The sequence below is a fragment of the Thamnophis sirtalis genome, unplaced genomic scaffold (genome assembly GCF_051295495.1).
Source record: "Thamnophis sirtalis isolate CommonGarterSnake01/CBP01778 unplaced genomic scaffold, rThaSir2_p1.2 scaffold_5, whole genome shotgun sequence".
NCBI classification, from domain to species: domain Eukaryota; kingdom Metazoa; phylum Chordata; class Lepidosauria; order Squamata; family Natricidae; genus Thamnophis; species Thamnophis sirtalis.
Window position 1 is genome coordinate 72,391,118 of NW_028261385.1, and position 15,935 is coordinate 72,407,052.

A 15,935-nucleotide genomic window follows, 5' to 3' on the forward strand; every position below is an offset into this window, starting at 1 on the left:
AGTAATTTTTAAATGGCTTTATTCTGGTTGCAACTCTTTTCTTACTTCTCCCAGAAGCATTAAATACAGCCTACCGTATATGTCTCTGGGAAAGACTAAGGACAAAAATTATCTTTCAAAATTCTTATAATCACCTCAATTGTTTTAGGATTTAACTATCCCTTGGAAACTGTCTGTTAACTTTAACATTAGCATTTAGTAGACAGTTCATTTATCATTTCTAAAGATGTATTCACTATTCCTCAAACTCCTTTTATAATCTGTGATTTGGTGTTTTTTCCCTTCCATTAGAAGGATGCGATGGATAAAATATGACCTTGATTGGGGATAGAATTTTTCTTCCTTAATACATCTATCAACTGTGCAGATAATTAATATGTGTTTTGCAGACACTATCCAATAAGAATGAAGTGTAAAAAAATCAATGAGATTTTAATTAAAAAAAACACCTTGTTGAAATCAATGGAATTTTAATTTGCTTAATTTTAGATGGATTATCCCTAATACAATGTTCATGATCTTGTAAACTTTCTGAAGCACTGTTTCTTTTTAATTTTTTTCCTTTACATCAACTGTTTCCCAGGATGACTTTTGAATTAAATTATTTTGAGATGTCTCATGCACAACAGGCGCCCATTATGATTTAGAAAACAATAGAAAATATCAATAGAGGGCAACACTGATTATGGGTGACAGCCTTTTGTTCCCAGTTGTTGAAGTTGATTAAACCCGAAATATTAAATAAGTAGGAATTAATGTTTTGTATTTCTGTGCTGTGTAGCGCCACGTGCTCAAATATACTGCAGTTTTAATTCATTAATTTAGCACTAGGATATTGGGTTAAGTAACAGCCAGCTTGTCTCTTGATTTTTTGATATATTAATCCTGTTTTTGTAACTGCTGAAGACTATTAAGAGATGATTAATATGCATCAGTTTCTCTCCTGTAATTAATCTCTCAGGGCTTCCTCATCCCACCTTCTGGCTTCTTTTCAGTTCTTAACTGATCTACTTAACTGTCACGGAACTTTCTGAATCTTTAAGAGCCATATTAAACAAGGGAATAAAACTCCTTGCAACAGAGAATAATATACGGTTGAGTGTTTTATGCCCTACAGATACAGCCATTCAATTTTCTTTGCATCTCAGCTCAACTTTGAAACAGGAAATAGACATTTGGTGCTTGTAACTTTAGAATATCTTGTCCCAGATTCACCTTTGATAGATCTCCATTGTAACTAGCTAAGTGGACTTCCTGACAGAGTCCCTCTGTTATTTTCTTGATAACTATGAGTACTTTCCTTAGTCTGTTTTAAGGATCAAAGCTTATCCAGATTTTGTATATTGCTAGCTCTGTAGCTTTAATGACATGTGGGGAGAGTTTGTTTTTTGGAAAAAAAAATACTCTGCCATTCTAAGTGGAAAAAAGGGTATTGAATAAAACCCACTGTTAGAGGAACAGATGCATTTAAAAACAACAGTTTCGTATGAAGAGTGTTTGTAGCAGGGCAAAAATGACCAAATTCTGAGTTGCACCCCAGAAATCTGGAATTCTTGTGGTTTTTCTCCTTTTAATTTTCTTCAATATTTATTCCTTTAAATCTCTCTCTATCTTTTCCCCTCCTTTCCTTTTCCACTCCCCAGTTCCTTCCCTAGCAGTCAATCTGTATCTGTGTATTCTCTCTCTCTCTCTCTCTCTCTCTCTCTCTCTCTCTCACACACACACACACACACACACACACACACACACACCCACACCCCCCCCCCACACACACATTTTGAGATCTAAAACCTGCTAACGATATGGCCTTGACTGAGAGTTGTTGTTGTGAGAAACCTGAGCCCTTCAGCTTTGCATGTGTGGAGTGGAGACAGTCTTTAGAGAGCTGCACATAATGTTTGTTGAGACACTCTCAGAGCAACTATTAAATGTTTCTTCCCCTTTAAATAGCTTTTCCCCTGGGCTCTCCCCTTACAAGTGAGGAAAATCTTTTTTTATTTTACCCTCTGTTGATGATTCAATTCAGAAGCCTTCAGGTTTCTTTCCTGGCTGCCTCCTCCTCCTCCTCCTCCTTTTTTCTCTTTGAATGTAGGGTGGGCTTCACTTTGTCCTCACATGGCAGCCTTTCCTACCTCTTGCAGCTGACCTTTCATTTTTTCCTCTGATGGCTCAGCTTCTTCCTCGTCTTTCCCTTCACTGGTAACAGATTCTTGAATACAGCCTTGCTTTGCTAGTAAAGCATGGCTTTTGCTGGAGTTAGGTGATAACTGAAAAGTGCTCTGTGAAGTTAACTACAGGTAGTCCTTGACTTACGACCACAATTGGGCCCAACATTTCCATTGCTAAGCAAGACAGTTGTCAAGCGAGTCCCCCCCCCTTTTATGACCTCTTTTGTTAAGTGAATCACTGCAGTTCTTAGGTTAGTCACATGGTTGTTCAATGAATCCAGTTTCCCCATTCCCCATTGACTTTGCTTGTCAGAAGGTTGTGAAAGGCGATCACATAACCCTGGGACAATACAACGCCAAAGATCTGAATTTTGATCATGGGACCACAGGGATGCTGCAGCGGTTGTAAGTGTGAAAAATGGTCATAAGTCACTTTTTCAGTGCTGTCGTTACTTTGAACTGTTACTAAATAAATGGTTATAAGTCGAGCACTACCTGTAATTTCTTTTGGTCCCTTGGGTACCTGAAAAAAGATTGATTGTTGTAACAAGATAAAACACAATTTTTACCAGCATGGTAGTGATTATTACATATAAAAATTAAACCTAAGTGGGACCTTCATTCCCAGATTCATCCAGACAACACAATACAACCATTGCTGTAAATTCTGGAAACTGGACCATTCACATGGAGGATAGTAAGATTGGGGAAGGGTAACTTTTTTTAAAAAAAAAATCTGGTTAGTAATGCTTGTCTCTGGAGTCCTCTGTAGTTCAAAACACAGATTATTGTTGATATTGCTGCCAAAATATAGCTCATTACATACAAGTGTTTGCTTATAATAAATGATTGGGGAAGAGAAATGGAAGAATGTTAGGGCATGTATTTAAAATATCAATAACTTGGCCTTCCCTTGTCACTTCCAGAAGCGTGGGGGTTATAACTCTCATAGATCCTAGCCAGCATTAAAAAAAAGATAAAATTATGTAATTTCAGAAAATATTGCTGTTATGGCATATTAAGGTCAATTTCATTTCCTACTAATGCTGACTGGGTTTTTTGATTTCTTTGATGTTTTCATGCACATTTTGGTCTGATTTTAATACTATTTTATGCTTGCTTATTTGTATCAGTGTGTTTTAAGTATTGTAATTTACTATAAATCTTCATGATGGAGCAAGCCAAAGCAGCAGATTGCTTAAGCGTTATTTGAGGCAGGAATGAGACTGGAGGAACGCAGGATGTAAATCCAAGAAACAATAAGAATTTTAAAAAAAATTATTTTCCTCTTACAGCCTATTGATGGTTTGCATGAAAAAGGGATAGTTGAAGACCTACACAACAGTTCCATGAAGGCTGCAAACATGCGACCACCTCTTCCTGGCATGGGACCACCTCAGAGTCCAATGGATCAACACAGTCAAGGTTTATAGTTTTGTCCTATTTTAGATTATTCTAAAAATTGTGAAATTATATATCTTTTTTGTCATGAGAACTGATGGCTTTTAAGCCTTGTTGCGTTTGTAGTACAGATAAACCTTTAAAGGTAAAAATCATATCTGGTAGAGGATGTTTGTTTGAAGCGATAAGTTCAAAGTGATGCAGAAAATGAAAAATTGAGACTTTTGTTTTTCTTAGGTATTCATCAATGTCAAGTACTTTGTTGATTCACTCATTGCTTTGAATAAGGAAAGCCACAAGCTTATGTTGGAGTAAGTTTGGCTACGGCTGCCGGCTTGATTGGAAAATTGGAAAATATATTAATAGCACTAGCATTTAGGCTGATATACTGCCCCATATTGCTTTACAGAAGCAGTCCCCAACTTTTGGGGCTGGGCAGCCCAGCGGGGGAAGAGGGGAACCAGGCTGCATGAGCAGCTCAATTTGCTCAAGTTGAGTTGTGCACAAATGTGCACAGGCTCACCACTCGCGCAAATAGAGCTGCATGCTGGCCCGCCATGTTCCGGTTCCAAATAGGCCACCACCCGGTAGTGGGCTGCAACCCAGGAGTTGGGGACCTCTGCTTTACAGCCCTCTCTAAAGCGGTTTACAATGTCAGTATATGGTCCCCAACAATCTAAATCCTCATTTTATTGACCGCAGAAGGATGGAAGGTTAAGTCAATCTTGAGTCCCATCATGATCAAACTCCAGCATGTGGACTGTTTGCCTGCAATACTGCACTAACCATTGTTCCAGCAGGTCTCATTCTATCTGAGAACAGTGGTTTTTGTTTTGTTGTGTTTTGGTGTTTTGATAAAAACTGCATGTGACTGAGTTTGACTTGAAGGACACTTTATCTTTTATCAAAATACTACTATCCACAAATACTTGTATCTAATAATAATAACAAGAAAAAGGCAAAGATAGTACCAAAAGTAATAGATGCCTTGGATGGAATGCCAAAACAATGTCATTTGAACACTATCGGCATTGACAAATTTATCTTCAGTCAATTGCAAAAGGCAGCTTTACTCAGAGCAGCTTACATTCTGCAAGCATACCTTGTAACACCATCAAACAACAACATTTGCATATCCCAGGTTGTTGGGAAGGACTCAGTAGATGGATAAAAATGCCAAATCCAGTCAACATCTCGCTGACTCTGCAGTCAATCATAATAAAACCAACCATTGTAGCTGAACATATATACTTTTCCACTTTGACAGGTGAATACAATACCAACAATATTAAAAGAAAAATGAATTATATACAAATGCATTTTAAAAAGGAAATTTAAAAGACAATTACACGTATAAGCCAAACTCAGTTGCTAAGATGGAAAGATAACAATGTACAACTTCCTTGAGGGGGGGCGGGGGTATGAAATGTAAGAATTAGAAATATGATTTCAGTTATTATATGCTCTAGGTCTGGAGTGTATATTTTTTCTTTTATCCTCATCCATATCCTTCAGCATAACTGTCTTCTTTGGCATCTCTCAGTCCCAGCAGCAAAAGCTTTGAGATCAATCCTGCATGTCAGAGAAAAATTCATCTCCTTTCCACAGTCCCTTCGTAAAGAAGCTGAAACACGCGCGCACGCACACACACACACACACACACACACACACACCTCCCCTGAGACTTAAGGAACAGGACAGAAGCTCTTCCTGGTCCTGGGCTTCTCTCAAATTAGTTCTGAAAGGGATTGAAGCAAGGCCTGAGCTGTAGCTCCCTGTGCTCACCTTCTCAACTTACCAAGGGTGATTTTGGAGTCATATTTATAGTTAACAATCTGAACTCTGCCAAAAGTATATTATAAGACTGCCATGGGCTCTTTCCAGTTTGGATTTAGTATAAATACTGCATCATATCACCTGGGTAATCCTTAGAGATGAAGCTTTGGAGACTGACTTTACTGTGAGATTCAGCTGGGTTAGGATGCATTTTTTTATGGAGGGTAGGAAATGAAACTTGGCCAATTTAAAAATGCTAAAATTATCAGTAATAATAAAATACTTAATTGATTTTCAGACAAAAGGTTATTTGTCCCTCTATGTCCCACTCCCAATTTCTGGAGATTAAAAAAAGTAAAGAAGTTACTTTGAAATTTTTCATATTCCAGCATCAAAGTGAAAAATATAGAGGAAAAAAACTTACCTTTGTTTTTATCCTTGCTGGCTTTCTAAAAACACAATGCTATTGATGCTCAGGCTTGGTTTTGACCCCATCTAAAGTTCAAACCTAAGCTTTCAGTCTTTATTCATTACTCATGTGCCTTGGTTTTTAAGGAGGACAATTTTCATCTACTTCCCACTTCTAGCATTTTTATTTTTATAATTTTTTAAAATTTATTTAAATAAGTCATATGGCTGCCAATCTCACAAGACTGACCCTGGGTGGCGTACAATGCTTAAAATCTAACAACTGAAACCAATATTCAATAACCTGTGGCGCTTGGAGTAAATAACATCTTCCAATCATAAAATACATCAACAACAGAATTCCAGTGCCTCATTAAGGATCATGTATTTGGCTGATTTCAGTCATACAGATGGACTTTGCACAGATCTGGGCCACAATTTTTTTTTTTGGTTAGCTTGGTAGAAGCTGGTTCTTATTTACTTTATAATCTGCATTCCTGTGGGTAGTGGGAGGACATTTTTCAGTGAATAACTCCCAAGCTTTGTCATTCCTTCTTTGTTCTGAATCAAATGGTACAATGTAATACTAAATATTCAGGGATGTTTAAGCTGCGTTGATCATTTGGAAATAAAATTAACACCAAGATGAATAGATTTTAGCAATTGACACACATAATCTTCCTTAGATTCTTCAGGGATGTAGTTTATCATGACCTGGTATATTGATGGTGCCAAGGGGAGGATGAAGACAGTAAACATCTCTGCTCAAATGAACAGGGAGAATAAGAAGTGCACTTCCTAAGGAAACCGTTATCTCCATAGCCAACTAATGATGGTGTAATTAAATACCATTACTGTTATTTGGTCCTGAATGCTAATTAAGTGTTGTTATTTCTGGCAAGTTGAAACTATGGTTGAGTCTGTCCATGTGTTTTGGGATTAAGGATGTTTCATCATGTCTTCATAAATGCACTCTGCTACATAGTTTCAAAGTAGTGCAAGATCAGAAGATATGGAGAGACCTGGCCCATAGAATCACTATGAGTTGGACACAACTGAATGCATTACATCATCAACATCATCACCTAGTTTCAACTTGGAAAATGAGCATCCAGACCAAGCTAAATCCAAACATGCTAGGGAATTCCTGGAAACTTCAGATAAATCAGTCATCGTAGAAATAAATCATGCCATTCAAAAGAGACAATTAAAAAACTAAGAAGGAAATAAAAAAGGGCCAGAACACATCCTCTACACCAAACAACACCCAGAAAAGCAGGAATCAACACCAAACAAACAAGCAGAAAGCAATTCATTTATTCATTCATTCAGTTTATGTGTCCTAAAAAAGAAAGTACCAAGGAGAAAACCACATCCTTATCAATACTGGCAGGGCATGTTATGAACGGGACAAAAATTCCACACTCATTAGCATTTATGATTTTACCTACTGTAGTTAGGCAAAGAAATGTTTGCAAGCAAACAACCAAATTCAGAGTACCAAGGACAATTCAATCCTAAACTACTTATATTTTTTTCTATTATAATTTTATTGTTTTTTTTCCTAACTAAAAATTATTTTCCCAGCTCTATTTCAGAGAGAGTTGTTTTTGCAAATTAAGTAATTGATTACAATTATTAGATCAATGTTTGGCATTATAATTTGTCATTTATTTAGGAAATGGGGAGTAATTTGGTTACTGTTTAGTGGTGCTGTAATAACGGAAATACTTTCCATAATTGGGTATGTTCAAATTATAGTTCACCAAATATAATATAAATGATATAAATCATTTGTGGCTTATTCAAGTGCCTGGTTTTGTGTTTGTCTCTTTAGAAACTTAGATGCGGATATATCAGGCATATGGCAGTTTGAAGGGCATAGTTAGGGGCCTTTGTTTTCTCTCCTCAAAGCAATGATGCAGGTGTTAACTTATCTAAAAGAGGAGTGGCTTTGGCGGACTTAAAAATGCATTTCAAACTAGATATGCAACCTTTTCCCCAGTTCCTTTCTTTGGGCCATATGTTAATAATGCTGCCTGCCTTTTCCAAAGCTTCATGGCGCAACCCCCCCAGTCAGTGCCTCTGCAGATGTTTGTTTTCAGATGCTTATGGAAGACAAGGAAGGGCTCTGAAAGGTCAATTTTTCTTGTAGCACCATATGCTGCCTGGTTAAGCTTTCAGAACAGAAGGTTAGTATAAAATAATCTCTGGCAATTTTAAAAAGCAAATGAGCACTTACAGGACCACATCCTTCATGGCCCTTTCCCCAAGGAATTCATAGTTGAAACCATTCATTTGCAATGCACTTTGGATATTTATATAATATTCACAAATGTTCCATGATTTAAACAGCTGTCTAGCATTCCAGAAGCTCCACAGAACAGGGTGACAGACATTTATTTTAAAATATGACAATGTTGCTGGGTTCCATAAGGAGATTTCTATGACTTGCTGTTTTTTATTTCTTGCCCCCCCCCTTACAACCCCCTTGATTATTTATCTGACTGTTGTAATGCTTCTTTTTGGTCTTCTCAAGAAAAACAACAACAAATGGGAGTGACTTTGAGACTGGTAGATTAGTTGCAGTCACATATATAGTCACAGCAAATAAAAATCCCATAACCTTTGACATACAGTTACCCTCTGTTGCACATTGATTGTTTGGAGTTGTGCAGAGTGGAATGGTATCGCAGGTCTAATAATTGTGCAGTACAATTGCTGTAGTACAAGCAACACAAGTCAGTGTGGTCCAGAAGCAGAAAATCCAAATGACTTATTAATATGGGATACAATTCATCAGGAATTTCTCCTCTTCACAGCTCGTTGTGATAAGTTATCTCACTTCTTCCCACAATCTGAGAAAAGCTCAGCTTGTTTTTAGAGTGATTCAAATTTATTTTACTTTTATCTTTCTTAGTAGAGCTATTTTTGGGGGTGTGCTGGATGTGTGAAAAATGGGGGAGAATAGACCGAATTTGACATACTTGCTATCTGCATGCCCCACTTCCCTTTCCAAAAGTGAAAGTGTTTGGGGAATTAAGGCTGGTGATTGAAGAGGAGTTTTGGATTAATTTTCAGGAATTTAGAATAAAGTATTTCACTTATCGTTAGAAATTTGAGCAATACTTTGCTTGGACTCTGATTTACTTTTGGATGCTATTTGGAACCCTGACATAGGCATCATGACCACCTATCTCCCCATCCAAAATCATGAGCTGAGCAATATCGCCAGTTGTTATTTATGGAGATTATGTGAAAGCAAACTGGTTTTGAGTTATTGAGACTGTTTCAAAGGCCTAGTTGGCAGACCTTTTCCAATAGATTGCAATGTCTGGTGCTGCATTGTCTAATTCTACTACTTTTAATGACATCCTGAAACCCACTATGGCAGACTCTTTTGCACGAGCGGTGGTGCCGCAGTGTTAGAATGGAGTATTGCAGGCTAATTCTGTTGACTGCCAGCAGTTCGATCCTCACTGGCTCAAGGTTGACTCAGCCTTCCATCCTTCTGAGGTTGGTAAAATGAAGAGCCAGATTGTTGCGGGCAATATGCTCATTCTATAAACCGCTTAGAGAGGGCTATAAAGCACTACGAAGTGGTATATAAGTCTAAGTGCTATCGCTTTTCTAAAATAGAAGTTAATTATGCTATTTAGACAACTTAAAGTATGAGTGTTTCTTGCAGTTATTATGAAAAGATATCCATATCAAAATCTTTGTTGTCTTCAGTTATGTAATAGAGCTTTTTAAGAACAAGGAGTATTGTGACGATTCTCTGAAGGTGTGACATTATTAGATTAAGCATTGCAGAATAGAAGTTGCAGGATTTTTGGTCAGCTGTTTTTCAATCTTCCTCCCTTCTGTTCTGTCTGAATTAATTATTTCTTAAAAGATTAAATACATATGGTACATGCATAGGCCTGATTAAATTTATAGTGCTTCCTCAGAAAGCTCGAATAGTTAAAAATGTAAAATGAGTGCAATTGAATGTATATTTTTTTACTAATTAACATTATTATTTTGTATATTTAATTTTACCTTTGCACTGCTTTAGCAATAATGTTTTTCATATATTAAAAGATTGCTGGTTTAGTACTGTATTAATTCCAGCTTGTGCTCAGAGGATTGCTGTTTAGAAGCAATTACCAGTAAACTGTAAGGAATTTTGGCAACTTACTGTGCTTAGGAAGGAAAGGAGTAACAGAGGGATCTGAATTACAGTCTGTGTTGATTCTGAATGAAAATAAATGTGGAAGAGAATTTATAAAAATGTCAGGTAGTAACTGTCTAATACCAGGTCTTAAGACTCCAGGACAAAAGTGAACATTTAAAATCATCATTGCCCAATTTGATGTCCTCTGGGTTGGCTGGGTATTTATAGACTTGAATTCCATTGCACATAGAAGCCACCAGTTAAAAGAAAGCTAATGAAGATTACTGCAATTGTAGAAGTAGAACTTGTATCCATTGTAGAATAGATGCATGGGTGGATTATTGAACTTTCTGGAAATTCAAAACATAGCCTATAAAATGATTGGGTTAAATGTTTGCGGATTAAATATTAAAATATTGTATTTTGTTTTGGTGTCTATGTTACTATATAACCCATAATTACTCTGCTCAGTAGAAAGAATTTGTACAATATATCCCTATTGTAGATAATTGCTTGCATGGCTGAAGACTAAACAGTTTGTCACAGTTGCCAATTGATAACAACTTTATGGCTTTGCATAACACTGGTGCCTGTAAAAGTTCTATTCATTTTAATGCAACATGTATGCCTGATTAAAGGACTGTGCTATGTGTGGTCATAATTTCTGAGGCATAGAAAGAAGAGTGTCACATTATTTCCTCCCATTGAGATTCAGTTTCAAATGTCGCCCTTACAGATATAACTAGTTTGATTTTGTTTCAGGATGTACAGTATATCCTGCCTTTTTAATATGACCTTTTAAGACTAATTACTAAATAAAACCAAATGAAAAACCTACCAAATCAAATAAAAAACACTTTTAATGCTGCTTGCATTAAGGTCTAATTACCCATCTAAGGAACATAACATATTCAAGCTTATCATATATGTAGTTAGTTAGTGGAGATCACTCTACTCACTCTAATCACTCTACTATTCATCAAGTGAATAATAAATAGGGAAGAGGTTTTGATGTCCTGTGAAACTTAACAATTATAACTGTACGTAACTGAAATTTCAAACTAAACGCACAACACACACACACACACACACACACACACACACACACACACACTTCTCTCATGCACCACTGAAGCTGGAGTCACCCAAAGTACAGACTGGACATCAAAGACCCTTTCAGAAATGCAAAAATAGCAATGTCTTCCATAACATAACTATAGCATGCGAGCTAGGGTCCTAAATATGGTGCAAACAGAATGGACAAAGGGAGATTCACGAACCACCAAGTTTGGAAATGATTGATTACACAAAAATTGAAGCTGCAGGTGATTTAGAGAATTTTGTCTCTGAGAAAACCAAAGCTCAAAAACAAGAAAATAAGGGAAAACACCAGAACATAAATCTTAAAATAAGGGGATTCTTGACAGTGAGTGATAGTCAAAAATGTTCTAGGTATGGAAAATGACAAATACATGTTGTAAATATTATGGACTGTATCTGAGCTTGAGGGGAGCGGAACAAACCCCCCAACAAACAGACTGTATAAAGCCCTCTAAGAAATGGAGCCTGGGACGTGTGAAGAGCAGTGAATGACCCAATTTGAAACCAGAGCTGTCTGGAAGCCGGTCACTGCATGAAAACTGCACATGATGCAAGACATAGGGATCTCAGTAATAACAGCAGCAACTCATGAGACACAGCTGATGTGGAAAAATAATGCACTGCTATAAAAAGCAGGAGCACACAGGAAGCTGACTGGAGGAAAACAACCCATGTACACATATCTACCTGTCAGATCAGTTTGGCGAGGATTCAGTGGGTCGGCAAGTGAAAGTGGATCTGCGAGTGAAAGTGGATCTGCATGAATGTACTTAAGCAAAACCTGGCTACATGGTACTCAATACAACTGGGATCCTTTGTAAAGCCATTTGCTACCTTACTTCAATCTGAGATTATTATCTCTCCAAATGATATGTGAGTCTGGTCCCCAGATAAAATGCCAGACTGCTGCCTTGAGCTAATAAAATAAACCTCAAGACACCCGTTCCTAGCCATTCACGAGCCTTGCACAACAGCGTTTGATGAGAACTGATTATCTCCACTCAAACAATGAATGTTTACAGTGTGAGTGAAATGATGCAACATACCTTATCCCAGAGCAGGCATCCGAACTATGGCCCTTTTATGACCTGTGGACTTCTTCCAGAATTCCCGAATCAGCCATGCTGGCTCAGGAATTCTGGGAGTTGAAGTCCAAAGGTCATAAAGGACCCATAATTGCCCAACCCTGCCTTGCTCCCAAAAAAACATCCACCGATCGGTTTATTCTGCTAGGCTCCAGCTTCACCTCTCAGTCACTGCTTGAAATGTTACTGCAAGATGCATTTTTTAAAAATTATTTTTAATCCCACCTTGGTTACTTTTATAAATAACCCAAGAGACATACTCACTGCCCCTTCCTCCTCCTATTTTTCCCAGAACAACAATCCCTTGAGGTGAGTTGGGCTGAGGAGAGAGCAACTAAAGTTACCCAACTGGTTTTCACGCCTAAAGCGAAACTAGAACTCATAGTCTCCCGGTTTCTAGCCTTGATCAAACAGGTGCAAGAACAAAAAAAGTCTATTACAGAAAATGGTAGGCTGTACTCAGCTGTGCATATCCAGCGGCAGAACAATGTGGGCAAAGGTCTCACTTCCTCCGCATGTATCTGCCTCAGTTTCTAATAATTCCTGTTCTATCTCAACTTTCCCATATTGTAGAATTTTCCAATCAGCCAGTCCATAATTTTCTTCAAGAAAATTTCCACTTAAGCCATTTTAGTCTAGAATTCCAAATGAGAACTTGAAAAACAATTGCCATGTTTGTCTCCTGTGGTTGTTGCAAAGTGAAGAGACATTCTATTGTTTTGACCACTCTTTGGTTTAATAGGGTTTTTTAAAATTCGCAATAAGAGCTTAGTTTAAATGTGCCTAAATGAAGTGTGCCTAATAGCTTCTTTTTTCCCTTGCGAATTAGGAGTCTTTTGGAAGAATATATTTGCATGCAAAAGTATGATTATTGCAGTACTCGGTTGTTAAGGCTTATTAGTTGGAAACCAAACAATCATAAATTTTCTGGTTCTTTTGTTTTTGTGTACAGGCTATATGTCTCCGCATCCGTCTCCCCTGGGAGCACCTGAGCATGTGTCTAGCCCAATGTCCGGAGGAGGTCCAACTCCACCCCAAATGCAACCGAGTCAGCCAGGACCCATGATGCCTGGAGACCCACAAGTGATGAGCCAACCCAGTAGAGGCCCTTCACCTTTCAGTCCTGTCCAGTTGCATCAGCTCCGAGCTCAGATTTTAGCATACAAAATGCTGGCAAGAGGACAGCAAATCCCTGAAAACATTCAGCTTGCTGTACAAGGAAAAAGGTCACTGCCTGGGATTCAGCAGCAACAGGCTCTTTACAAATCATCCGGTAAAATGGCTACCTTCAGTATTATGATACCTATGCAAGGCTGAGGACAAAATTGTGTCCTTTCCTCTATTATGTGTAAATCGGAATTCAAAGAGTGATTTGTGAGGAAAGGAGTAAAAGGGAGTCCTGTTTTTTTTTTGCTTCAGTGCATAGGTGTGTGCAGAAGCAGTGTGGATGAGTAGTACAGACAACAGGCATTTTGGGATCCTGAGTAATTTGAGCCCTAGAAAAGCCAACTTCTATGGGGTGGTGGTGGAATATGCATTTCCTGTAATGTCCTGGTGAGAGATTTTCTATGCGTTTACCTCAAAGCAGAGAAAGAAGGAAAGAGAGCTCTATTGAATTCCATAGGGATCCCTGAAGTGAAATAAAGAGTCTGCCCTCAAATAAAAATTGTCTATTTCCTGTATGCGTTTAATTTTAGTATGAACTACTAGGTAAATGGAGCAAAAAAAAGGAGGAAGGGGCATCACTACATTTTGATTTCAAAACATCTACTGAAATGTAAACTTTAAATGTTTAATTAACAACACACGCCTCAACCCCCCCCCCCACACACACATACATACACACACTATTCATATGAAGGAATTTCCCAAAAGTCACCCTAAGGCACAGAAGCTGTTTGCATAAAAGTTCTTGGTATCTTCTGATAAGAGATCATGTGCATTCTTCCTTGCAGGAGTAGTTCCCATGCCTGGACACGGAGTTGCTTCAGGAATGCCAGGACATACAGCTGCCATGGCTCCAAAAACTTGGCCAGAAGGTAAAACTGCAGTACCATAACCCAAAACTACCAGCAGTTCATGTGCAGTTAACCATGATAGTTGTGATCTGAGAAGAGGAGGGGAAAGAAAAAGCAAAAAAGATCTTTTCAAATCCTTCCTTTCTAAATTGTCTTAATAGCACATCTTCACAATAAATAGATAGTTTTCTCCTCAGATATAAGAGAAGATATAAGAGAACAGAGATAACCATGATACGTTTTAGTGCTCCTTTCCCCTTTTTTTCTCCTCCCAAAGTTCCTTTTGTGAAGTATCTCCAGCAGACAAAAGTTTAATGGGTGATTATTAAAGAGGGATCCAAGCTAGAACTAAGGAGAAATGTTCTGACATGGGAAGAATTAATCAGTGAGATGGTTTACCTCCAGAGGTTGTGGATGCCCCATCACTGGAGGTTATCAAGAAGAGACTGGATAGGTATTTGTCCAGAATAGCTGGTTGAGCGGAGACTTGGACTAGGAAACCTCCAAAGTCCCTTCCAATCCTTTTATTCAATGTTTTATGCTATGCCCATATGGGAAATGAGGTTTAATGATAGTTCTAGTGGAAAAGAACAAGCTTTCATTTCAAGGAGTCATCACAATATTCTGCTTCTGAGATTCTGATCTAAGATTTTGACAAGACTTTAAAGTGTCAATAATCTCTGAAAAATATTTTTCTTATGTTTTCTTCTTCCTAGCTTGGTTTTAGTTAGCTTCCAGTTATCTACTGTTGCCTTACTTTTTAGAATATGAAAGACACTTCACTGCTTTCTAGCTGAATAACATTTAGAAAAATCACACTTGCTCGGCTTCTGGAATCTCAGGCAAAAATATTTGCATTGTCTATCAGAGGTGTGACTAGCAGATAGAAAGTTTCAAAGCCTATTCACCTTTTTCTAATACATTTCCAGGTTCTTGACTGAAAGATAATTTAATTGTCTGCAATGAATAGAAGCTGTTCATCCCGCTTTTGTTGGTTTGCATCTGAAATCCCTTTAACATGATTCCTTTGACCCCCCCCCTTATAATGCAGTTTTATAAACATCATTACAGGAATAATTAAGAAACCAAAAACATAACTTGAGAATCAGAGCAAATTGAGAGTAATTAATGTGATCACAGATTAGGGCAGAGATGTTACTTTCATGTGGGATGTTTATTTTAGGTATAAAATTAAACAGAAAAAAACCCTAAAACATTATGTTATTCATGTTTCTGTTAGTATGTACATGTGAATGCCTATAAATACTGTAGAAGTTTCAAAGTTAATATCATTTGATCTAGATCAGGAGTGTCAAACTCAATTGCATCACAGGCCATATCGTGACATATTGAGATTTTTTTTGCCCTTGTGGAGCCAGGGTGGGCTTGGCCTACCAGTATTTCTTCTATCTCACTTTTTATTTTCCAGGGCAAGGAGTGGATATGAATGTCTCAAGTACACCCCAAAAGTTGGCTGTTCCTCCTCCAAGTGGAAGACCATCACCTGCCCCTGCTGCTACCCAGCCCACAGCTGTAATGCCAGGTCCTTCTGTACCACAGCCTGCAGCTGGTCAGCCTTCGCCTATTGTTCAGCTGCAGCAAAAACAGAACCGTATCAGCCCCATCCAAAAGCCTCAGGGGCTGGATCCTGTTGAAATTCTTCAGGAACGGGAATATAGGTAATAGCCAAAGTGGAGTGTTTCAGATTAGCTTGATTTGTGAGATGATTCTTGTCATTTCAAAATTTTAAAACAAACTTCATAGCAATTATTTTATTTTTTTGGAAAAGGACTGAAAATCAGCTGGGAAGTAGGGCTGGGAA

At 37.9% G+C, this 15,935-nt stretch overlaps 1 protein-coding gene across 3 annotated transcripts in view; it reads left to right on the forward strand.

Moving 5' to 3' along the window:
• Positions 1-15,935, forward strand: part of SMARCA2 (SWI/SNF related BAF chromatin remodeling complex subunit ATPase 2) — a 113,292-nt gene that overhangs the window by 17,027 nt on the left and 80,330 nt on the right. For all 3 annotated transcript variants that reach the window (XM_087716022.1, XM_087716021.1, XM_087716020.1), the window contains exons 3-6: positions 3,464-3,593; positions 13,048-13,368; positions 14,051-14,134; positions 15,543-15,792. In XM_087716022.1, the coding sequence (XP_087572148.1) occupies positions 3,464-3,593; positions 13,048-13,368; positions 14,051-14,134; positions 15,543-15,792 (785 nt within the window). The remainder of the gene's footprint in view (positions 1-3,463; positions 3,594-13,047; positions 13,369-14,050; positions 14,135-15,542; positions 15,793-15,935) is intronic.